Raw genomic sequence first — 26,062 nt, 5'->3', positions numbered from 1 at the left:
TTGGGTCTGAAATAGGTTACAGGCTTCAAGGTCCGGGCCACGCATCCCACAAAAAAACTCTGGGAGATATCCGCCCCCCCCCCCCCCCCCCCACACACACACACACTCCCGTATTGAACCCGTCTGCAAAGACCTCTATCGATCTTATAATTGTGTTGACGAAAGACGTCAACTTCACAAACCCGATACGGCAGTTAAATTATAGTTTACCTTTCCTAGTCTCAATTTATATTGAAAACAGCTACGTGTAAGTGTTTCACTGGTCTCACTTCCGGTCTCCGTCGGTCCCCGTTTGAATGCCTGACCTTGTGTTTAACAGAAAACACCTCGGCAACATTTTGCATGCAAGAATTACATGCCAGGGTCGGGTGAAGTGACTCAGGTTTTTTAATCTCGACTTTGTGCTTGCGGGAAAAATAAAGCTACCCAAATTATTGCTCTGGTCTACCTCATCTCCCATCTCCCTTTTCGTCACGTCAGGCCGAAAGACGGACAGTTTCATAACTGTCACTTCTTCGAGATCACACGGAGGTCATTGAGACTTTATACCCGTACACTTTTGGCCGCAAAGAAGACTTGGTCATCCTCACCGGAAACAAAATCAAAATTGGACAACAAAGCAAGCTTGTTTATTATATCGACGAATGGTGTCTGGCTCCTGCTGTTTCTGGCTCTTGCTGTAATTCGTTCGTGCAAATAATTTTGTACCAAACGTTATTTGCGTTAGTGTGGGTTAGTCTATCCGAGAAATATAAATAGAGATCTAGCAATCTGTTTGGATTAAAAACAATAGCTTCATTGTTTACAGCAGTACTGACGATAGAATCATGCGCAAATGATAAGTTAATTAAAGAATTATAGGAACTTCCAAGTATTTAAACCTTAAGTATTTAACCAGTCCAAAAATCTAGACAAAGGGGTGAGAATCTCTTGTGTATATCGGATTTCAATGTAAGAGGTTGTTTGTAACACATTGCAGCGATCCGCGGGGTTCTGGTCCGAGGAACACGGGCACTGATCTGATCCTCCTTTTCATGACAAGGAGCTGCGCTGGAAATCCTCTTTTCTTCCATCGGGTTATGAAGGTTCTCCTGGTCATTTCGCTGGTATTGTGGCAGACTGGCACAATTCGTGGCCGTAAGTATTGTCATTAGTCATACTCTGTTACAAATTTGGGCAATTTACGGCATTTCATCGCGTTAACTGCGGCGGTAGCGAGAACACGTTTTTCTCGAAAAATTCTCTGCTCGATCGCTTCAGCCAGGAGCTGTTTGTTTTCTCTTTTCAAGGCTTAACAAAGTTTAAGTGGTCATTGATTGACTGTGGGTACTGGGCACGTAGTTATGCTAAGAAAGTAGATTTACTCTTTGTCACTTCGTGACGAGTTCAATCAATGTGTGACATGTATATATTTTGGCTAAGATTAAGGAAATTCGCGCACGAACGTAGCTGGGTCTCGACTCAGGAAAATCTTGTTCCTCTTAGTTAAAGAGTCGTCATTAGCTCATGTCGCAAGACGACGTTCGGCGATAAGTAGCAGTGAGTGTTGAAAGCGAGAGGATGGACTACAAAGGGTAATTGTAGCGAGGCCCGACGCGAAGATTTGACCTGAATCTCTTGCTACTGAAAACAAATCATCCTGTAGGTTCTCCGGTGTCCGTCATCTAATTTCGCTTCTCCCATGTAAACATGTGCAAAGCATTATGACCATGAACAGCGTATCGAAACAAAAGAAAGTTTATTTAGAACGCGCTCGAACTCCGCACTTATAACCATATAGGTCTGTTAGGATTTTATTTAGCGGTGAAGACACCCCGCAGGTATATCAGGTATCGAGTTTAGCGCAGCGCTCGAGTGGAATTTTTCTGGCGGGAAATGATTACTAACCAGATGCGACAAGAACTGAAATGCTTTCATTACGAAGCCAAATAAAATTTTTAGAAAATTTTTAGTCAACATTTCAGCTACTGTTTTGGTAGCCTGCGTTGCAGCCGGACGTGTCATAAAATCCCCGGCGGTTTAGACTGTCTGCGACGCAGGCTACTGTTTTGGGAGTTCTGACATAACACACATCTGTTTTAGTGGACGTTATGATATGATGAGCCCGTATAGGTCGTCTCCTTGGTGGCCAGTTATTATACAACTAGCCCCTGATTATTAATTGGTTCCTGGCTGTGCAATGAGGATGACAAGAGATTGACATTTGACCGTTTCACCGTTCACCTTTATTATGTTATTTGCTTCCAATAACAAGTTAATCGTAGGAACTCGATGAGGGAATATTCAACATACAATGATTCTTAGTAGTCTGTCATTTCTGAAAGTCGCTTTTTTTTTCTTAGTTGCCGTCCAAATAATTATGTTCTAAGGTCGCAGAAGAAACAAATCAATCTCACGGAAACCGATCAGTCTGACATGAACGAAATAGCTTTCTCTTCCTGGCACGCTTCGGTCATCATGATCTTCTGAGTGGGCCCCACCTCTGAGACTGACTACAATTTAATTAGATGGACATTGTTTTGTCGAATTGATTATAAACTTATCCGATAATGTGACGAAAGGTTCAATGTATAAAACTTGTCTGCGATTTTTATCGGTTTCCGCTGGGCACTCGCTAGACCGCGAGCAACCGGCTGTTTTACTTTTGTCTAAAATCTTTGTGTAGCGAACGCTGTATATAACACGGTATAATCGTGTTCAAGCGTGGCCTAGGGCTCGATGCGAAGATCAGTACCAAGGCCACAATTCCCTGGTTCCCACTCGCCGCGCACATGAATGCTCGAAAGGCGCCCTCTAAGTCCTGTTCTCTCATATAAGAATAAAAATCAAGTAGTACACAGAGATAGATGAAACCAGGCGTTCTCCCGGCCTCACCGCTTCCTAAACTGAGAAGTTTATGGGGTAGATGGGAAAAGATCTCGGTGTATCCTTCCCCGTGCCGGGGAAGGATAGTCTATTATAATTGTTGTTGTTGTTTTTCTGACGTTTTTCTTACGAGTAATTTTAAAGGACACTGTCACGATATATTAACTTAAAAATATTATAAACTCCCGAAATAGTCATGTAATAAGAACTTGATTAGCTCTAACTAAAAGATTAAAAGCAATTTTTTGAAGAAAGTCCACACTGCAGCAACATTTTTGCAAAATGTCAACGATTTTCGAGCCAAACTTGAACCTTTGAAAAACTGACATTCCGACGCTTTTTCAAATATCCATATCACAATCGGTTTCCATCCTCGCCATCGTTAGCCATCCTCACTTCCTAATGGTTTCTAATCATTTGTCGAGTATTGCTCTACAAAATTAAACCAGTATTGTTCAGCTTCCAAAGATCGATATATGTGTTTTGAGATTTCCAAAATCATGCTAAAAATGGTGACGGTGTCCCTTTAAAGGATCACGCCAGTTTTTGCCCTCAAAGAAGACATCACAACAGCGGTTGTCTAGAAAGCCGGCGGTGATCGATAAAAACACAGACAAGTATATACCTTTCATCTGATAACTGGTAATCAACTCAACAAATCATTTGTTAATCTCATTGAAAAGGTATTTCTGATATGTATTCTGAGAAGGTCGTGCGTGAAAGGCGAGTTCGAGACAGAAGAATCCGTTCCTTGTTTCCGTGGCCGCCATTACTTGTACCGTCATGCACTGGACACCCCCTGAAACGAGTGTCACGTGACAATCCAAAAACGCTGGTAAACATTTTCTTCGGCATGTATTGCTATAGACCACTTTCCACTTTGGCAGCGAGGCTTAGAGGACACAAACAAAGGAAATTGAATGACTATGTTTATTCATTTCTTTTGTTTGTGTCCTCTAGGCCTCACTGTGAAGCTGAATTTAATATATCGAAAGTGGCGTGTTGAAATGAGCTTGGGCGAAGGGGATCTTGATCATCCGCTCTTACCGCGTTTGAGGTTAGAGAAAAACAGAGAACATAACACTGTTTTTATATATATATATATATATATATATATATATATATATATATATATATATAAGAATATGCTTAATAAGAGTATCGAAGCTGAAATTTGCGAACTCTTAATAATATTTTTTAGAATAAACCCGAGGCTGAGATTCTGAAAAAAATATAATTTTTTGTGTTCAAAATTTTTAAATGCAATACAATTATATAAAGTGAAGCCTTGGCGCGGTGGTCTCATGGTTAGTGCGCTCGTCCCCGGAGCGAGCGGTCCGGGGACAACACCTAGCACAACAACGGACACAACACCGTGTCCCCTGGCCGGGGACACGGTGTTGTGTTCTTGGGCAAGACACTTGACTCTCACAGTGCCTCTCTCCACCCGGGAGTATAAATGGGTACCGGCAAATTGTTGGAGAAACCTAACAAATTGGGGGGGAGTGACCTGCGATGGACTAGCATCCTGTCCAGGGTGAGTAGAAATACTCCTAGCCGCTTCATGCTACAGAAACCGGGATAAGCTCCGGCAGCTACGAGCCAATACAATTTTATGTTCTTAACTAAATCGTGTACAATTCAGCCTCGGCCCGAAAAACAATATTTTTATAAAAAGGAGTGTACATGGTTGGGCAGAGGTACAAAATTTCTCTTCTGGTGTTGAAAAATAATAACGAGTAAGCGCAGCGAACAAGTGAAATATCGCATCAGAGAAATTTCGCATCTCCAAGCGACAATGTAATTTCCTTTTTATTGTATAAAATCCCCACAATTTATAAACACACTAACAACGACGTTTTTGACGATTTTCCGAAGATTTCCGAGCGCTTTTCGAAGATTGCCGAAGATTCCTCTAGTTGTCCGAAGACCACACGAACGTTTCCGAACATTTTCGAAAATTTCCGATAATTTCCGAAGATTACCGAATATTTCCAAAGATATCCGAAGATTACAGAAGGCTTCAGAGGAAGATCCGAAGATGTTTTGATCACACATCAACAGATTTAAAGGTGCTTAGTCACGGTATTTTGAGTTATTTTGGCCACCTACTAAATTCACAAGCAAGTTAAAATTAGCGATAATTGTCAATCAATTGTCCATCAATAAAAAACAGTTTATTTCCTATCTTTTGAACTTGAAAATAGTGTCATGACGACTCCGAAACGTCGTTTGTTCTTATCGCTAATTTTTACTTGCTTGTGTATTACGAAACCTATTAAATTACCGTGCTAAGATAGAATAATTCTTTCCCAACTAACTGCTATAACTCATTCTAGCTACGCTATCACTCGTTAAAAACCTTGTAAGAAATAATGATAAATCATAAAGGAACAAGGATGGTCAAGGATGGAGAAGATTAGCACCGATTGAAAACGACAAACTTGAAAAATTTAGGCTAAACTTTTCAAGATGCCCAAACGGTGACGTAGCTCCATTAAGTACAGTTAAAGGTTCAAAACACGGACATCAAAAATGGCATCATACCTGTGTGGATAAAAATTATATCCTTACATGCGCGATAGCGTTTTCATTGATTTGCTACCAACTCGGTATACCACTAACCTTTTATATAATAAAATTGCTTATGCAAACGCGCGCGCCTTCACGCAAACTCTCTTTCAGACAGTCATACGAGGAGGCACCGGGCGCTAACGGACAGTGTATAAGTTTGAGCCGAAAGCCAGAAATAATGAGTCCTGCATAGGACTGTGCCGTTAGTTCTTATGCATTTGAATGCGCTCACTTTATATATTGGTTTTGATATTTCAGATAGAAGGGGAAAAACATCTGGTTAAACTTTCAACGAGAGAGAAGATCGTTTACTATTTGTGTTATCAGCTATTTATAATTTATTGTATCTTTTCATGTTTCCCCTTGTAGAAGCCCTACGATGCCCCAAAGTGACCCCCTTCACAGAGACGTGCTCTCCAAGGGTTGAACACCTCTGTTTATCGGATATCGAGTGCTCAGAAGGTCAAAGATGTTGTCCCTCGGCCCAGGGTGGCTGCACGCTGCAATGTAGAACAGCTGAAGTCCTAGGTTAGTACTTCATGTGTATAGCCACAGTCCAGCACAACTTGGTTGCGCGTGAAGTGCTTCTAGAACAATACCTAAGATGAACATGTTAACAGAACGCTAAAGTGAACGCTAAAATGGACATAAACATATTACCAGAACGCTAAATGAACGCTAGGATGAACATATTAAGAGAATTGTTGAAGGGAGTACAAATTTTAAAAAGTTAATAGCGATTTTTCTAAGACAAGAACACTTTCAATTTTATATCACAACGTTGCGTACGCGCTGTTCAATGAAACACCCTGATGACAAAACTGAGCCATTATCTTGGGTTTTTTGTCGATGAAATACGCCTTTTCGGTTTTGGTGCTCGTAAAAGAGTTCCTTTATGAAGCGAATTAGTGTTGTCATTTCCTGTTTTTTCTTAGTTTGTTGTTGTTTTGATTGGAGGTAATGTTTGAAAGACTATGAAAGACTATGAAAGATTGAAACGTGACAACAAATAATTTAAAGATAATTCAAACAATCAACGAGGAAGCGAGCGCGAAGTAGGGGTGGCGAATGGTACCCAGAAAATCGTGGATCTCGGAAATTCTTGATCCGATCTCGGAATCTCGGAAGCTTTTGTGACGAGCCATGAAGTCTCGTTTGTCATGTGTTTCTTTCGGTCTCGGAGTCTCGAATTTTTTTCCCAAGGTTTCGGAGTCTCGGATTTGCGTTTTTAGCAGAAGTTCTCCGGCAAAAGTTATAGCGTTGAGAGTCAGTGTTGCTGAGATTAAGCATGGCGCTTACGCAAACGGCGGCAAATACAGAACTTTTACTTCTCTTATTATATTCGCTCAGCCCGCGCGCATGCTCGTTTGATCAGGTTTCCGCTGACAATAACCATGCGCACGCTTTCATGCTGAAATCGCACGAAAACATTGTCGGTGGACCGTATTTTTAGCCGGTTAAGTCAAAGAATTCAAGTAACTCGATTTAGATTTCATAAGTTGTTAGCCTAAGGACGTGCGATTGTAGTCTGGAATATACCGGCGTGTCTAAGACGGTGTATTCTAAGCTATTGTGGAATACCGTTTCGCAAAACATACACAATATTTTACTGTAATGGTCTTTGCAATGAACTGAGGAGCACTACGTCAACTGGAGAATTTCTGGAGGTCGTAGAAAATACAAATATAGATATAACCTCTAAATAAGACGTCTTAAAGAAAACGACTGACTGCATGCTTGCTTTAATTTGCTTTACTTACATTATGTAGTGTTCTTACCATGTGTTTGGTAGTCCAACGTTTTGTTCTCCTCGTCCTTTGTGGTAAGTTACTTCACATTCGTGAGTGGTGCGCTGCGTCGCCTTCTAGAGCAAGCTAAACGCTTTAATTTCAGAGCAGTTGACCTGCATGCACCTCTTTAGAACCTCTATTTTGATTCTTTCTTGTTAATCTGCACCTCTTTTGTTCTTTGAACTTCTTTTGGGCTAGGGGTATTGTTTGTGTTGTTAACCTACTGTTAATTTTCTTATTGTTTCGTTTGGCCAATTATAAAAACCCTTGTAAACGGTGCAGGTTGCCCATTTCACAGTGCCTCTGTCTACCCAGGAGTATAAATGGGTACCTGCCAACTGTCAGGGAACTTTACAAAATGCTCAGTAGGGGTTAACCCTTTGAATACCAAACTTTCGCCGAAAAAATACCGTTTTTTACCGTTTTAGTCAGGTTTTTTGGCTGCCATGACGCTAAGTAAGCCTAAGTTTTGCTTAGATAACTTTTTTAACCAAAAGGAGAGATTTTTCGAGGATTACGTCCAAAAATTGAGCAATATTTCAATTCCGGGAATGCGCATAAGCCAAAATTTGGACTTTTTTTTGGTGCCATTACCCGTTCTCAATTTTGTTTGTTGCCCCTTTCCTTTGTTCTTTCTGGCCCTTTTAGTCTGGCTACCTTTTGCGCTGCATGTTCTCTCTGGCTGCCGTGAAAAGTTGGATGTTAATCACGGGCGAAGCCTAGACATGGACCTTGATCAATCATAAGCATAGTGGACCATTATACCACCCTTTTTGCACCAAACCTGATAACGTTGTTTTTCGATTTGCGATGTCGGAATGTCGTCGATATCTAAACCTGACCACTGTACGGATAGGCCTAGCCTAGTTCTACTATCTGCTTATCACGAATATCTGATGACATTCGAACTGATGACGTCACAAGTGGTACAAAGAACATGACCATCAATTACGCGTATATGCGTAATTGGGACTCAAAGGGTTAACATGCGTCGAACTCCTCGTCCTTGCATGTTAAGCCACTTGACACGTGAAGACTTTACTTTTATACCACATTTTACTGGCGATATCTGAGTGGAAGCCTCAGTCAGTAATCGCCCTCTGGAAGTACTGGCACTATTTTTATCTCTGACTGCCGTTTCCGTGGAGAGTTCTTTCCTAGGAATTTGGCTCAATTCCATCACACACTGATGGTAAATAGCTTCATCGATTTCCAGATGAAAGTAATCATCAACATAACTGATAGAGCCCTCGGCTCTTAGCTCTCACACAACTTGATCCAACTTAACCATCCCAGTGAACTCATAGTGAAACAGCAAACAGTCCTCTGAATCTGGAGAGCATATGTGCATTTTTGCTGCATCACAGGGTTGGTATGGTCTCCAATCTTGCACCAACATTGTACCAACTAGTCAAACTTGTTCCAGTATTGCGCCTAGGTTTTTATCCATTTCGCGGTCGAAATTATCGTTTTACTAGGTTACTCACATAGGTGGCCTGTGCAAGAAAATAATTTGCCGGCGAATTTGTTCACGCCATGACAGCCGGTCACTATGATGCTTCATTAGTCTTTCATTGCGCGGTTAAAATACGAGCTAATACAGTTTTAGAGTAAAAGCCTTACAAACACACAAGCAAATGCATATGTAGACCTCCTTAATTGATGCTTACGAACAGCAAGAGCTAGTCAAGATACATCTTTCATATGCAATGTATGGAGACACGAGAATAATACTGAATAATCATGTATGAATAATTGCAAAGTTAACAATTTACTTACATTTGCGTTTTCGCCGTTTCTTGTCCTCCACCCTCTCCTCGTCCATAATGCATTATATCAACCAGTACAGAAGTCAAACAATATTTAGTAACCGAAGTAGGATCGCGTAGTAAAGCTCGAGAAACTAACGGATGATCGCCGATGAGAAGCTATGAGATGTTTGAAGCTTGCTGACCGGAAGTTGATGACAGCGTGTGACCTCTAAAGTAGCCGAAAGTCGGGTCGTGATAGGGTCGTAAAAAGGTGGAGATATTTTAAATACATAACTAAATAGTTAGCGTTTATCTGTGACTGCTATTTTGGTAGTTCAAATAAACTACAAGTTATTGATTGCATAATAGTTTTGACCTCTTCCCTAAATGAGATCCAGTTTCAAGCGACCAAGAGCGCGTCTCGGGCTCGGTTTTCTCTGCACTGAGTCCCGGGCTCGGATTTTCCGAAATCGTTTAAGTCTCGGTCTCGAATTTTTAAACAATGGTCTCGGCAATTCTCGGATTTTACCATTCGCCACCCCTCAAAGTGAAGCGCGCATACACAAAGTTGCTAGCGAGCTTATTGGCTAATTTGTCGTTTTTGTTGTTATCCAATCATTTTCAGAGGGTTGCCCCAAGCCTATCGATCTTGCTCTACTGATTGACGCGTCAGGTTGGTGATTAATTTCTTTATTTTTTTGTTATTATTATTATTATTATTATTATTATTATTAATATTATTTATTTATTTATTTTTTTTTTCACCTATTTAACGTAGTTGTTGTACTTAACATACAGCCAACCCTTTAACTAGACTTGATTTCCGCCATACTCTCACGGCCGGTCTTTGTTCCTGAGAGGAGCGCGGGCTCGTTTCCCGAACAGCGGCTGTATCGAACGTACCCTTAAACAGGCTCGCTTCGCTCGCTAGAGCGAGTAGTAGCGAAAGAATCTAACTAGTTACAAGTTGAAGAGTTAGCTGTTTGCTTTAATATCAAAGCCACTAGCGTGATAAGACTGCTGTCCGAGTATCGAATCGGACGCGGTTCGGCTCATAGCACGCTAGTTATCTGAAGGAAAAAAAGCGTCACATGATTAGGACACAAGTTAGGAAGGTATCCACCACAAGTTCGAGTAACAAGTGGACAAAAACTTTGTACCAAGATCTTTTGTATCATATTGCAAGCTTCTGAGCGACTGTTTTAAATTACATTCTCAAAAGAAATCATTTCTAACAACACTAAATGTCGAAAACAAATTTTGAAGTTGATATGAAACACTTGAAAGTACTTGTGAAATGAAGCTGATGATGAAATTTTGCCTGTAATTGCGTAATTTCTCTGAACTTTGAAATTTATTTTCTCGAGTGCCTGTGGAAAATTGTCCTTGGTGTTATTTCGGGCGATTACTTATATCTTTAGCTTCTAGAAATTGCAAAAAAAAAAAAAAAGAAAAAGAAAAAGGATCTTAGTAAACTGCTTAACATTATTCTGGTACAAGATCTTTGTCTACTAAAAACTGAAATTGCTCGAGTTCCAATCGTATTTCGTCTTAACTATTTTTGTTCCTCCATAATTTCAGGCAGTATAAGTAGAAGAAACTTTGTAAAATTCAAAACGTTTCTTGAGCGATTGGTGGACGAATTTGACGTATCTGACAGTGGCACACACGTGGCTCTTGTGGAATACAGTACTAAAGCATCAGTTCAGCTACGCTTTAATGAATTTACTGATGCGAAGCTTAATGCTGTCAACGTGAAGCGGAAAATTCGGAAGCTGCCACACGCGCGAGGTTTTACATACATAGACAAAGCGTTGGATCTTGCTGACATGGAAATATTTTCCGAAAAAGGTGGAATGAGACCAAACGTTTCCAAGGTAAACTTGTGCCACTTTTTGATCACGTGATATCTCCTTTTATTCAGCCTTAAGATACTTGTTATCACCTGTAGTTATCATATTAACTATTTTAGCTTGTTTTACGCGAGTCTTATGCCCCATTCACACCAACTATGCTAGTTTAACTAAATCAGGTTAAGGTTTTCCCAATTTGTCGATTACGCTTTGCAGTTATTTCAAGACGACAAATATCAAACCACCTTGCTAACATATTTTAATCAAATAGGTTTATACCTTTTTAAGTTGTGGGATGTGTACGGTATGAACAACTAATTTTCAACCTTGATAAGTTCAACCACTTTTAAACATGGTGTGAACGGGCCGGGGTCTAAGACGCTAATTCATTTATCATCTAATTAATAACATGAATACTACCCATGTCTTCCCAGATACTTATTGTTATGACTGATGGAGTGCAGACAATTGCAGAGGGCGACCCCAGGACATCCGGGGATATCCTGTCAGCGGCGGTAGCACCAATAAAGGAGAAAGGCGTAGAAGTAATTTCAATAGGAATTGGAAAAGGTATCGTGCTCATGGACTTGGTTACTCTCGCCTCGGATGATACCGGTGTTTTCTTGGCAGAGTCCTTTGAGGCTCTTGATCAGATCGTTACAGATGTCAGAGAAGGAAAATGCCCAGGTGAGATCGGTTTGGTTCCACTTTTGTCACATGATCACGCGCACACCGTCCTACTCTCTCCTCAGCCCCCCTCCCCTCCCCTCTCAACCCTGTGCCTTCCAATTCTTAGAATTGTAATTTGTATTAAATAAAATGATAAATAACTTTCAATAGTTAGAGAGGAAGCTATATCAGTCTTAGCTGGTTTTCATGCGGATCCTGTATCCTGGCGAATTGGAATTTGGAGTGTTGGTTTTTGTGGAGGGAGGAAAACCGGAGAACCCGAAGCAACCCGAGAAAAACCCTCGAAGCAAGGCCAGAACCAACAACAAACTCAATTTACCCACATATGGTACCGGACCGGAATCGAACCCGTGCCACATTGGTGGGAGGCGAGCGCTCTCTCCACTGCGCCATCCCTGCTCCCCGTATTGACCTGTTAAGACCTGAATGCTCCCCGTATATTGACCTGTTGTGGCTTACAAGTCAAAAAAGAATTTGGAAGTAAAAAAATTGAAGCCTGCCTCAAGCCTAGTGGCACAGGGTGCCTCGATATATCTGCGTGCTTTCTGTAACTTGAAGTGATTAGGAGTATTTTTATTGCATGATCTTCTTCCTCACAGTCGACGGTCAATGGTCAAATTGGCAGAAATGGTCCGACTGCACTGAGACATGCGGTGGTGGTATCAGAAAACGTATTCGTAAATGCAATAACCCTGCTCCTGAAAATGGAGGGCTGAAGTGTCCAGGCCCCGCCGAAGAAGAGGAAGCTTGCAATGAAGAACCATGTCCAAGTGAGTAGAAATAGGCGAATATACAGTGGTGGTAGTCATACAGTTTTTAGTCGGAAAATTATGCGCCCGTTTAAGGCCAGCAAGAGTATACAACGTGAACGCTTGCTAGGGTTTAAAGTGCTGTTTTAACGGATCTTTGGAACAACACCTACAAACTTGATACCCGGCCGTGCCATTTTCGCACGTACATCAACATCGTTCTTTCTCCTTTACACAGTTGACGGAAACTGGTCTGAGAGGGAACCTTGGTCTTCTTGTCCTGTAACTTGCGGAGGCGGACTGGAGACTAGGATACGGACTTGTACCAATCCTCCACCAGCCTTTGGTGGACAGTCGTGCCCTGGGGTGGGTGAGGAAAGTCGTCCGTGTAACGAGGAACTATGTCCAGGTATTATTACGGTAGGAGAAATGTTCCGAACACGTTCATCTGCATTTTTCTTGTGGAGATGTCAGACAAATTTTTCTGCCCATAGTTGTTTTGTGAAAATAAACAACTTGTAGCGTATATCGTCTTAATTTACAACCAAATTCTCACAGCTAACCTTTAAGGAAATGTAGCATTTTGATCCAATATTAATTCCATATTTTTTTTCTCGTTATTACCAAAACGAACAAGCTAGTTTAAAAACCAATAATAGATTATGCTATAATAAGCAGAAAAGATCTGAAGCTAATGTATAATGCAAATATTCTGTTAACGGCTTGTAATAAGGAACGTGAAATATATATTACGGTGAATGAGCGTACCGCGGGCAATCAAACAACAGTCCTTCTTAAGACGACCCTTGCCTAGACAATCACAAAACATAGTTTACTGATAGACCTGGGTTCCGACGAGTTGGTTTGTCTAACCTGTGTCTATAACAAAACAACTGATGGATAAACCTGCTCGTGCGCTGGAGTCTCAAGAATATACCTCTTGGTGGAGCGTCAAATAGATCCCCTTGGACGAAGTTATTCTGTGGAATTCTGGCCTTAGATGCACATACGTTTAGCAACTTACTTCGATTCGTGTACGTTACAACAGAGAAAATATTGTGAAAGAGGAATATCGAAAGCTCTCATCGGAACGAGCCTTTCTCGTCAACACAATGGAAATTTCAGGCCAAACAATAACCACAGGATTTGTAACCAAACCTGGAGAATAAGCGAGTAAAATCGCGAAAACATCTTTAATGCAAGTCAAGTAGTGATTAAAACACAAATAGAGACAAAAACGCAAAAAAGTTTAACGTGAAGCATAAACTAAAAAATTTTATCCACTCTTATTTCATGGAGCTAACTGAGCCAATTTCATCTGTAGTCGATGGTAACTGGTCTGACTGGCAGGACTGGAGCGACTGTCCTGTCACTTGTGGGGGAGGAGTGCAGGAAAGAACAAGGACTTGTACCAATCCCCCACCGGCATTTGGAGGAGAGTCGTGTCCTGGGGAGAGTGAAGAAACGAGAGCGTGCAATGAAGACCCCTGCCCAAGTAATGTGTGACTTTAATTGTTTTCCAAACTCCGCTGACACTGATTTTCTTATACACATCTACCTCTCGTTAGTCATATCTCTTAGGTTTAACACGTGCAATTGTTTTTAGTGGTTATTCAATTTATTTTGGCAGCCATTCGAACTGTTTTACCTCCTTTCCACAGACCTTATTATAGCTATATTTTACCACCCTTTTTGAGACCTTGAAAAGTATGAGAAGTCAAATGGCGACGAGTGAAATGTGGAAATAATTTCACGCGCGTTTTGGTCCAAATTCTTATAATTCACGCCAAACGTCGCCATGGCAGTTTTGTAATTTAACATGTCAAATTATAACTTAAGGCTGAAATTTCGCCCCAGAATTAAGGAGTTATATGTCACCCATGATATTACAGTTTTAATACATTTTGTTCCCAGAAATAGCGCACCAGTTTCCGTCATCATAATATTTTGTAAAATGTACAAAATGCGTGGATTGAATAATAGTTTGCAAATTGGATGAAAATAGTCAAAGATAAGGCATGTTGCGCTTGCGCGAAAAATGCAGCAAGAACATTTAATGATTAATTAAGTCGGCTGTTTAAGGACGTTCGCGCGAAAATGTCCTACTCGATAGATCTTCTTGAAACCTCTACTGCGGATAATGAATTAGTTGTTTCAGAAATGAAAAATATTGGGTTCATGGACTTCGTTTCAGAGATAAAGCGCGTGGAAATCTAGTCTGATTTTGACAAATTGGCGCGCCTAAATCAGCATGGTCTCTAGGTTTTTTAGCTTAAAATATCGAAGATGAATCAACGGAGACAAACTATCTTAGTAATATTTTGCATAAGTGAATCTGTTGCGTTAATAAGTCCAAATGTTGCTAACGTTTTCACAAAACTTAACCCTTCAAGAGGTGTTTGAAACCGCCGCACAGATAAACGAAGAACTAAAACAAACGGAATTCAATGGTGCATTTTGCAAAAAAATTGAACTTCTAATCGATAGATTTTCTTCAATTCTTCGGTAAACGTAGAAAATCGGCAGAGAAAATGATCCATCAAAGGAAATATAGGGATCACCGAACGTCCAAGATCGTCGAATCCAGGCAAAGCTGTAGCAATGGCCGTTAGACTGTTCACAGTCCCCTATTTTTCCGTGAGATCGTAGATGTCGATCGTTGAGTTCGATGGGCCGCCATCTTGGTCTCTTGATGCGAGCGAAACTGGGAAGAGTACAAAATGCCCGTGGGTAGTGGCGGTGGGGTTAATAGCGTGGGGGTGAGGGGGCGGAAAAAATCGCCGGCCGTGCCCTCCACCACCCCTACCCACGGGCATTTTGTACTCTCTCCAGTTTCGCTCGCATCAAGAGACCAAGATGGCGGCCCGTCGAGCTCAACAATCGACATCTACGATCTCACGGAAAAAAAGGGGACTGTGAACAGTCTAAATGGCCATCTGCCCTATCATTGTTCATTTTATTACTGAGCACGCGCTCGATGCATGACGTGGCGTGTGAATTTGCGTGCGCAGTAAGGATGCCCAGAAACAATTAGCGCGAACGTCCTAAGACTCGCTTCCGCACTGTTGTTATGTACGTTCCTTTTTCTGGCATCATTCTCCGTAATGATCTAGAGCTATAGTAATTTCCCAGTAAACTTTAGGGCCAAATTGAGCCAATTCACATTTTTACAGTCGATGGAAACTGGTCCGACTGGGATGACTGGAGCGACTGCCCCGTCACGTGTGGCGGCGGAGTGCAGGAAAGATCAAGAACTTGTACCAATCCCCCACCACAATTTGGAGGAAATTCATGTCCCGGGGAAAGCGAGGAGACCCGTTCTTGTAATGAAGACCCTTGCCCAGGTACCAGATTCCCAAACAATATATGTTGTTTTCAATTTTTAGTTTTATACTGGATAAGTGAATATAATTGCGGTGATTTTGGGCGATATACGAGACAAACCATAGAAATTTTACTCCAATTTGGCCAATGGCATCAAAAGGAAATAATATTAAGAATCAATAAAAAGATACATTGTTATCTGTTAAGGATCTTCATTGCACGCTTCTGATTGGCATTACTCTCTTCAGATTTGTTCCGGTAAGGGGTAACGCTCCAAATGTTATCTTTTCCATAATACACTACTGCGGTTACTTCCCTTTAATTTCTTTAATAGTCATCAAGCTTATATTGACGAGTATCGTAGCACAACAGTTTCTTTAGAAACTAACCACCGTGCAGCAAAATGCAAGGAAATCACGATTACCAACGCGGTGAATTTTGACCTGGAAAGGGTAACAGAAAAAATGCGTACCTTCACGGATTTGCCCATCGATTATCAAACGCGTACATGCTTCCTTGGTGGTGTACACAACTGGCCTATGCACTTATACAGTGAGGAATGAGTGTTCTATCAAGCTAGAGGCAGGGCCTTGAGCACAGAAACAATGTCACCTCTGTGTTCCATTATCCTTCGGATCTCGTCCTGACGTTTGTTTTTGGTGGTCTTTTACTCTCTGTCTGTTCACTTTCCTCACGTCTCAGACAATAATCATTATTGTAGTTTGAGGCACGTGAGGTAAATGGCATGACTGAGGTTACTGTTCTGTCACGCTTGTTTAAGGATTACAGAATCGATCAAGGACCTCTCGAAATGCTTCTCCTCAGCATCAGGTAGATAGCCATGCCCTGGCGAGATTGAACTTAGCTAGGACATGCAATGAAAATCCTTGTCTGAGTGAAATGTGTATTATTATAAAAATGCTTGTGGTTTTTCGGGGTCCTGTAGTTCTGTCCTTTCCGCTGGAACTCTATCTCATTCAAAATCCTCTTTGCAATTGATGGTAACTGGTCTGACTGGAAGGACTGGAGCGACTGTCCTGTTACGTGTGGTGGTGGAGTGCAAAATAGGTCTAGAACCTGTACCAATCCCCCACCGGCCTTTGGTGGAGAGTCGTGTCCTGGAGAGAGTGACGAAACCAGAGCGTGCAACGAAGATCCTTGCCCAAGTAAAATGTTTGCTTTCATAATATTTTTGCACGGTTTGAAGATACCGTAGTTAGGCGATCTTGAAACGGTAATAGCAATAGCAGATGACGAGGACACGTTCGTCAGATGCCACAATTTCATGAAAACTGCCTGAAGATTGCTTTTCGGTTTTAATAATCACATAGCAACGACTTCAATTTTTGTAAAGCAATTCAAATCAAGTTTCCTGAAAGGCCACTAAAATAAACACAGCGTTTGTAATGCCAGGTAAACCGAAAAAAAATCTGTATACTACTTGGTTCCTACTAAAGATTGCAACTAATAATATACGGAACACTTACTTACCATCTGGGGTTTAATTCTTAACCTTTTCAGCCTTCTCAAGTCTCGAGAAATAAATTAACTAATAACCGTTGCTACTGTCAGTAAATAATTTCTGCTCTAAATAGTGCAATAAAAAGGCATAGGGACCTGAAAGTTATTGTTGAATATCTGGAAATTTTTTTTGAATATATATCAAGGCGAGATAACATCTATTCTGGAATCAATTTCTGAGGAGGAAAATAATGTTGCTCCAATTAATTTTACACTTAGTCGACGGAAACTGGTCTGACTGGAATGACTGGAGTGACTGTCCTGTCACGTGTGGTGGCGGAGTGCAAGAAAGATCAAGGACCTGTACCAATCCTCCGCCGGCGTTTGGTGGAGAGTCATGCCCTGGGGAGGGCGAGGAATCGAGAGCGTGCAATGAAGACCCTTGCCCAAGTAAGCTCATTTTGTAATCGTTGCAAAATGTATTTCATGTTATTTTAAGTTATCATTTGTTGAAGTACGATTGTTCTGTCCAACAATACAAAATCTAAAACTGTCAGAAAATTAAAGTCACTGACTATGTTCTGTGGATATCTCGTGTACAATTAATTTCACGCATTAAACATTATCTATCTTTAATATTTCTATAGGTATTTTATATTCTTACTCCTTCCTGTTTGTATTTTTAGCGTATACGTTATTTATTGTAGTTGGTCCACATCAGTCCTTTGGCTGCCTCTATTTCAAACCTATAAAGCATGTTTTTTAAGATTAATATATGTTATTTTTTAAATACATGTAATGTTTTAATTATATCCTGTATATTTCAAAGAACTTAGATATGAGGGCCTTCAGCTAACTGTGTGTCAGTTCCTTATGTAATTTGTTAAATGTATAAAACTGCTCGCTTATTCCAAAACAACAGTACAAAATTATTAATGGAGTAAGTGGAACTTTGAAATTTAGTTGATGGTAACTGGTCTGAGTGGAAAGACTGGAGCTACTGTCCTGTCACGTGTGGCGGCGGAGTGCAGAATCGGTCAAGGACTTGTACCAACCCCCCACCGGCATTTGGCGGAGAGTCATGTCCGGGTAATGCTGACGAAACACGTGCATGTAACGAACTCCCTTGCCCAGGTAAACACGTGTTTGAATACCGGTCGGGTGAATCGTGGTAACGTTGTAGATAAACTCTGAAATGTTTCCAAACAATTCTTGTTGATCTTTAGAGCTTTTGCCTAGCAACCAAACTAGCCAGTCGTAACACACAAACCACCTGCGAGAATGAAATTTTGTCTCTCTAGCTTTCGCTCACATGTCCCATTTAGCTTCCACTAGGAACCCCGTGACACAAACAATCGCATCGTTCGGATTAACTGAAACGTCGACATTATTGAGTCGTTCTCTAAAAATAAAGAACTTATAAGAAAGAAAAGGGAGTAAATTACTAAACTGAGGTGTCAAAGTTTTTAAAGTAAAATGGTTTATAAAGTTCCTCGTAAGTATATTTTGCATCCTCTCTGATCTAGTCAGTTCACAGACGTTTATTTTTTTTGTTACGAGTTATTTTCCTACGATTTTTGTCTTTCCCCAGCCCCACCCCGTTGCGTTTTGTCTCGTTCAGTTCCCACGCGCCGGATTACCATTTTGCTAAGCTTGCGATCTCGACGGGCTCAAGACAAAACAGAGGGTTTGTGGATAGCCTACATCTGCTCCAACGTTCGCTTATTGATTAACAGTTAGAATACTTTTTTAGGAGATGGCAGCTGGGCGGATTGGAAGCCATGGAGCGACTGCCCTGTCACATGTGGAGGAGGAGTACAGGAAAGATCGAGGACTTGTACCAATCCTCCACCGACATTTGGTGGCGAGACGTGTCCAGGGGAAAATGAGGAAACAAGATCCTGCAACGAAGATCCCTGCCCAAGTAAGCTAATTGATTTTTCTGCAATAATTTCTTCTCAAATATTTTGAAGTTCTATTTATTCGTCTTTCTACTAAAACATTACCCTTTCAACGCGACGTTTAAGCTCTTGACTCTTAATTTAGTTGACGGCAACTGGTCCGACTGGGAGGACTGGAGCGACTGCCCTGTCACGTGTGGGGGAGGAGTGCAGGAAAGAACAAGAACTTGTACCAATCCCCCACCGGCCTTTGGAGGCAAGTCGTGTCCTGGAGAGAGTGAAGCATCAAGGCAATGCAATGAAGACCCTTGCCCAAGTAAATGTTTTGTTTACTTCTTGGCAAAATATACGTCTACACAATAAACTAAATCGGTCCAAATGAAGTTAGTCCTGCATAAATCGAAGGTCTCTGATAATCGGGTTTTGAGAAGTCTATTTTATCGATTTTCCAAAGCATAAATGGTTGGAAATTAGGAGCCTTGGACTTAGAAAATTGGAGCCATCAAGAAAAAAAAAAACAATAATAAGTGGATCGGAACACACAACTTAGTTAACCAAAAAAAAAAAAGAAAAGAAAAAAACATCACTTTTCTTTAATTCACGTATATCATTTTTATCTTTTAAGTCGACGGAAACTGGTCAGACTGGGGTCCGTGGAGCGCATGTACAGTCACATGTGGTGGGGGAACTCAGTTCCATACTCGCAGTTGTAATAACCCCTCTCCCGCGCATGGAGGACTTGTTTGTATCGGAGAAAGCGAGGAATCAAGGGCTTGCAACATTGACGACTGTGGAGGTAAGTACATGAACCCTTAAGAGAGGATGTTCTAAGAGAATAATTCGCCGATATCGTTTCCCTTTCTGATGACAAAGTTTAGAAGTTATTTATAAGCATTTACCGAATAAGATTCCTAATTGGTTCGTTGTCATCCGCTACAACAGACGGTGATAGTTTCTGAATTTTATTTTTTGTTTGTCTTACTGGACGTCGCTGAACTACAGCAAGTGAAAAGTCTGGATGTTATCGAGAGCTACGGGTTCGCCGAAACTTCATGAAAGCTAATAGCTGGGACAATGTGGTACGAAAGATTAAAAAAGTCATTATTAGGAAATCGGTTTCTTTTATAATAATGCTCTCTTGTTAACATCGTACTGATATTCTTCGGACGAAATTAGTTCAGGTAACCGAATGAATGCGAGTGCAATTACGGATTTACACTATGTACGAGTGATATTTGAAAATTCACTCTAAATTTCACGAGTCCTTAGGCGAGTGCAATGTGAAAGAATTTTCAAATATCACGAGTGTTGTAAATCCTTAATTACTCGCGCTTTCATACGATTGCTCGTTTATTACATGAATGAGAAAGTTGCGGACGGGCTCGCGTTAATTTGTACCGCAGTGCAAATTCATAATTAACGATAACTGATTGGCGTGCTCTCGGCCAGTCACTATGAAGTAATACAGAGCTTAAGGCTATTTCCTTCCATTTTATCCTAATCAACAGTACCAGCTGTGATAACGCACATCAACACGTCATTGGCGTCGTCTCAGATTGGTGGCAAGGTGGAATTACAGTGCGTGTCCGACGGTGATCCTATACCTACTGTGACATGGTACAGTCCTAATGGAACTGAGCTGACAACAATCACGGGCACAGACAGTACTATATTTGTGGACATCAACAGCGAGGATGACTTTGGTGATTACAGGTGCACGGCCGACAATGGCTTGGGTCTTCCTGTTGAGAAAATAGTATCTGTAGAACCTGTTGGTAAGCACGCCAGGGATTGTCTTACCTGGAACCCTTTGATTCGTTTACATGCTTGGCTTGGGAGTGTACATAAATATTGAATGGAGCTCTAAAACTGGCCGTGATTATGTATAAAATCCATAATAATATTTCCCCATCGTACCTGATGCTGATTAAAAACTCTGAAACTTGATAAATTGCTATGTCCCTAGACCAAGGACTGGATACGCAAAATGTAGTAAATGCATTTCCATTAGCATAGTCAATGTATTTTTCGTGTAGTTTTTCACCCGACACCTAGGAAGACCATTTTTATGATAAGATAGTATGTGATTGATTGATTGATTGAGTGAGTGAGTCATTGAGTGAGTGATTGATTCTATTTTGAAAATGCAGTCGTTCGCTCCCTCCCTTCTCCCACCCCCGTTGTAAGATGGTGACGGAACATTCCAGTATTTTATAATAGATTAGTTTTCGGAGTCGCAGAACTTATGTTATTAAATTAAACCTCACCTCTAGACAGCAGTCATTTTCGCTAACGGACGTAGGACCTGAGCAAAGTCCCAGCGAGTCATTTATCATGTCTCTTCAACTAAGCCAAGAAATTAGCTGAGGACAGTAACTAGAAGTGCTTAACTTTGTATTCTTGTTTTGTTTCATGTGCTCCAATCAACGATAGCTCCGAGAAGGGTAAGAGTCTCTTTTGATGCGATATAGCTACGTAGGTGCAAAATTACTTTAATTTTTTTCAAAGGGGGGGGGGGGGGAGACTTAGCCATTGTGATCAGCTATTGTTGAGAAGCAATATTTTGTCTACCATACAGAGTGACAGTTGCGTAATTAAGTTTAGCGCCACTAGAGTGGTTTGAATTGGCTGCATCGTGAATGAATCAAAACCTAGCTTCGAGTTGTGTTGCTCACCTAGAGAAAACGACCATCATGTGGTTTGTTCGTACAAGATCTTACTCACAAGTCTTACACGCACCGAGTTATGAAGCCAAATGCGTTATGTGGTCAAATTTGTGGTTACAACATAAATTTATCGATTCTACGAGTCAAAGTATTAATAAGGTCATATCCCAAAGATCTTGACTTATAATTTACACAGTAGGAGTCAAGGCCTTATGCGTCCGATGGCGCGATGAGGAGTGATGGTGAGAAGTCAAGACCTCATGCACATCGAAGCACAAAGCAATAATAACATTTCCCTTCAGACTGCATCCACACAACATATCGAACACACTCCCTAATCTACGATTAGTAGTAATAATAATAAACTAAACTATTTCTTGTTGTTGTTTTTCATTTTAAGGTCGGCCCACCTGGCGACCCCGGCCCTAAGGGAGACAAAGTATGGAGACTTTTCTGATTATCGTTGCTAGGTTTTATTGATGATATTTATTTTTTGCGATGCGCTCTTGCCTAGTGATTAGCAAACGCTGGAACGGAAAAAATACATACTCGTATGTTATTGGGAAAGGTATCGTAGTCAGACAATAGGCTAGAGCGACCTGACAGAAATGGGTTGTTTGATTGCCTTTGATAGACTATCATCAGGTCCGGGTGGTGGGGTAGGGGTGGGGAATAGGGGAGGGAGGGATAGTAACAGGCTCTGATTGTGGGTAAAAATGAAAATCACGTCAACGGCATATTGTGTTTTCGTTTGAAATGATATTTCGTGGCGTGGCCTTTTACAGTGGTTTTCAAGAGCAGATTCCTACGACTGTTTGTTAGTTATAATATTAGGTCTGGTGGATTCAATTTTGTAACAAGCAATGACCCAATCTTCAATTGCAAGTTACACCCAAGATCCGGACCCAATGAAAGAACTGAATTTTAGGGCGAGACGTTTCATCTTCAAAGAACGTCTCTCCATCCAGGTTGACCAATTGTTACCTGTAAACTGCTGGGATAGCCCAGGAAATTTTCTTAAGGACTAGTAGCAAGTGGAGACGGGACCGATCGTACTTACATAACGCTCAGGAACAACTTTTCTGATCCTTTGTTAGGTGATAACCTGTTATTCCCATTTAATTTTGTTGTTTTCTAAGTGCCGACCTGGCTGATGGTGTCGTTTGCTTTCAGGGAGCTAAAGGGCCGCCTGGGCCCCCCGGATCTGAGGGAGACCGTGGAATTAAGGTGAGCTTGTCAATGACTCTGTGATGTTGTAACGTGAACTAGGATGCGTAACCGTACTGGATCAAATGGACTCCTGATCTAGAGTTTTGTCTCGAACCCTTTCTGGCGGGGTTCTTGAGTCGTATAATTTATTTCACAGTGGCTCTCGGTACGAAAGTACACATGAATGTTGGCGAATTGACATAACAAAAACAACAACAAATTAAAAGAAAATTGCGATAAGTAAGCATCCTATCCAGGCAGTGTACTGTAACTCTACTTCCACAGTTTCTTGTTATGACGTTAAGCGCCGCCATCTTAAGGGGTCAGTCTCAAAAACTGATTTTATCATCCCCGGTCCTTGCTCGGATTAATAACTACTTATTATCCGAGAGTGAGGTCTTTACGGCGTAGTCTCAAACTGAGACCTTGTCGTATTGACCGAGCGATAGCGAGGTTAATAGGGCAAGGTCGATGTTTGAGACTTTCCCGTAAAAGACCGAACGATCGAGGTTATTAAGTAGTTTATTAAATGGCTTTTTGCTTGGTGTTCGCAGGCCCGTAATCGTATTTACCAAAAAAGAACGCGTGTACATGTATATCAGCTACAATATGTGATAATAGTGTATATTATTTGACATCCGTTAGGTGTGTTTGAAGAGTTTTCAATTCCATTTATGCTATAAAGCGTATTTTGACACCAAGTTTTCCGGCGTGCTTATCTAACCGGGTGTTCTTCTTTTGAAGATGTGAAACTACCGTACGGCAATTTTCACTACCGGTATTTACAATCCACACCCCTGATGTATCGAATATGTAAAGAGCATTTCTTAGATTTTCAAAACTGGAAACCCACTTTTGCTGTACCGCCTGCCTAAAGCTCATCTTCTCTATCCGATCTTTTGTGAGCTTCTTCACCATCCAGTATAATACATGTATACGTGTATTTCGTTCATCAGGGAACCCCGGGTAACGTCGGTCCCAAAGGAAGACCTGGACCTCGTGGACCCCCGGGACCACCGGGCAAAATTGTTTTCAGTGTCACTGGACCTGATGGGCCGGATATCGGACCACTCACTGGCTTTGTAAGTGGAACATTATTGTTGAAATGCTCCTTTGGAAAAGTGAAATTTGTTCTTTGAGTGGGGGCTAAAGGAATACAGCTGACAATAGGGGAGAAGAGAATTAGTGTTCTTATTATCGAACTCTGAAACAATTTTGCGATAAAGTGTGTTGAGGTTTTGACAATTACAGTTGAATCCCGCAGGGGAAACGAATGATAGTTTGAAATAGCGGGAGTACAAAATAACCGATTGTAAATGACTGAAGGGCAAATCCAGGGGAAATAGTTTTGAGTTCGAAATAATAAGAAATTCGAAACAACCAAGTTCAAATGAGCGGGGTCTAACTAACGAGTGTGGCATTCATAGCGGAGTGTAATCGAGAGGTCAGAATTCCTTATAGCGCTGGCAATGAACTTTTTTTTTTCTCAGGGTGATGATTTTATCGATTAATGCTCATTTATTGGCGTGTTCACTCCTATGCTTAATATTATCTTTTTTAGCTTTCAACTGGCAAGGGACCTAGTATTGGATACGTTGAGATAAAAGGTGCCCCTGGAGAGCCGGTAACTTTTCCTGCTATTGTCTAATGAGTTTAGTTGAAACTTGTTGTGTTGTTTACGAGTGCGGTCTCGGCAAATGCATGTATGCGTCAACTTTATGCACCTCTTCCTTAATCGAGTTAGAGGTCGGTATTGTAAGATGCGAATCGAGTATATGTCTCTCCGAATTATGGCTCAAGCACAGACAAAACCAGGAAAAAAGAAAACGAGAATTCTCATCGTACAAAAGTAATAGAGAAAATGGTATCACTAAGATATTAGGCACCGTCCTCACTTCGTCGGAGAAATTTGAAAACGCAGCTTTACTTCCACCGTCTACAATAATCCGTCACGAAAACGGAGCTTTTCGAAAACGCTCTTCAACTGAACCGAAGGAATTTGAAAACGCGGGCTTTTTGATTTGGCGTGGACGGAAAAAATTTCGAAAACGGAGCTTTTCGAAAGCGATCTATTCACGAAAATCATTTGATTTCCCTGACCGAATTTCCCTCAATTACAAATCCAAAATCCGAAATGATCGGTGATTGTTGCGTAATTAAATTCCTCCCGCGTAGTGTGGACGGAAAACATTTGATGCCTTTTCATAGTGAAGCCTTCGTTTCAACTTCTCAAGCCAAATACGGATAGTGAAACTTATCACTCATAGGGAAATCTAAGAAAAAAAAGCTGCCAATTCAAAGTAAATTGATTTTTTACCGCAAACTGACAGCAAAATTAAACGCTTTTTTATAAGCGTTCAATATTCCAGATAGCTGAGACGATGACACTGACGTACATTGACTTGGTTTTCACAGGGCCCTTCAGGAAGGTCTGGCGCGCCTGGCTTTAGAGGAGCGGAAGTATGTAAATATAAGAAAGCTTGTATTCCAGGCCAATGGTTATAATACGTTTCCAGTAATCAATTTTAAGTTCCACTTTCGAAACGAAAGGTAAAGCAGGTAAAACGTTTGTACGTTCCTGGGGACCTTTGCAAATAACACCCGTCCAGCAGGGAAAAAGCCCGGAGGCACTTCTTTATATGGGCTATATAGGTATATGCGGCCTCAAAGTGTAATGTTTTCAACCGTTTAAGTCATAAAATAGGGTATCGATTTTGGCCAGTTTGGTCATAAATAGGGTATGGTTTTTGCACTCTAGTCTTGAACTGGAATGTCTTTTAGAAGAAACCTTTTGTCAGGTCGTAAATAGGATAGATAACTAATGCACACTTCTTCCCCAGGGGACGAGACTCCCAAATAAATTGGGCGGGGGTGTGCGGCCCCGCTTCCCAAACCCTTTACTTTATTTAAGTAACCCCGAAAAATACACAGCTACGAATTCGTCTATTGCTAAAATAGACACTGCTTCTGTCAATGAAACAAAAAAAAAAAATGTAATCATTGCCGGACGACAGAAAGTTTTTGGAAACCAAGCGCAGAAAATTGTTTTTCTGAAAGTGAATATATGCAATGGCTTGTGTGTCAACTGCGGTGGAGAGGTTTCATTAAAAGCCCATTGCAAGTATAAACGCATCTTACGCAGTTTCGCTAATGTCAGGCTTGAATTAAGACCTCTACGGTACCTGAGAATTTCTCTACCACGTTTTCGACGCCCTTACCGCACTATGTA

General features: G+C 41.1%; 2 protein-coding genes across 3 annotated transcripts in view; both read left to right on the top strand.

The window, feature by feature from the left end:
• Window positions 1-98: 98 nt before the first annotated feature.
• LOC145486927 (uncharacterized) lies at window positions 99-25,338 on the top strand. Its single transcript, XM_081465635.1, has 20 exons — window positions 99-1,137; window positions 5,809-5,967; window positions 9,606-9,653; window positions 10,562-10,857; window positions 11,268-11,520; window positions 12,123-12,293; window positions 12,511-12,681; window positions 13,597-13,767; window positions 15,446-15,616; window positions 17,337-17,507; window positions 18,021-18,191; window positions 18,811-18,981; window positions 19,104-19,274; window positions 19,584-19,754; window positions 20,467-20,733; window positions 21,392-21,402; window positions 22,798-22,851; window positions 23,790-23,915; window positions 24,395-24,457; window positions 25,249-25,338. Exons 1-20 carry the CDS (start codon window positions 1,035-1,037, stop codon window positions 25,336-25,338), a joined length of 3,009 nt encoding a protein of 1,002 aa, XP_081321761.1. The 5' UTR covers window positions 99-1,034.
• The window catches only part of LOC145486216 (uncharacterized), a 40,001-nt gene continuing 35,318 nt past the window's right edge, over window positions 21,380-26,062 (top strand). Inside the window, exons 1-6 of one of the 2 annotated variants that reach the window (XM_081464833.1) lie at window positions 21,380-21,402; window positions 22,025-22,063; window positions 22,798-22,851; window positions 23,790-23,915; window positions 24,395-24,457; window positions 25,249-25,293. The gene's annotated coding sequence lies outside the window, so the exon portion shown is untranslated. Of the gene's footprint in view, window positions 21,403-22,024; window positions 22,064-22,797; window positions 22,852-23,789; window positions 23,916-24,394; window positions 24,458-25,248; window positions 25,294-26,062 lie in introns of those variants that run through there. The other variant, XM_081464832.1, reaches the window with a different exon arrangement.

This window comes from Orbicella franksi, chromosome 5 (assembly GCF_964199315.1).
Source record: "Orbicella franksi chromosome 5, jaOrbFran1.1, whole genome shotgun sequence".
Taxonomy (NCBI): Eukaryota; Metazoa; Cnidaria; class Anthozoa; order Scleractinia; family Merulinidae; genus Orbicella; species Orbicella franksi.
This window is presented reverse-complemented; position numbering and strand designations above follow the sequence as displayed.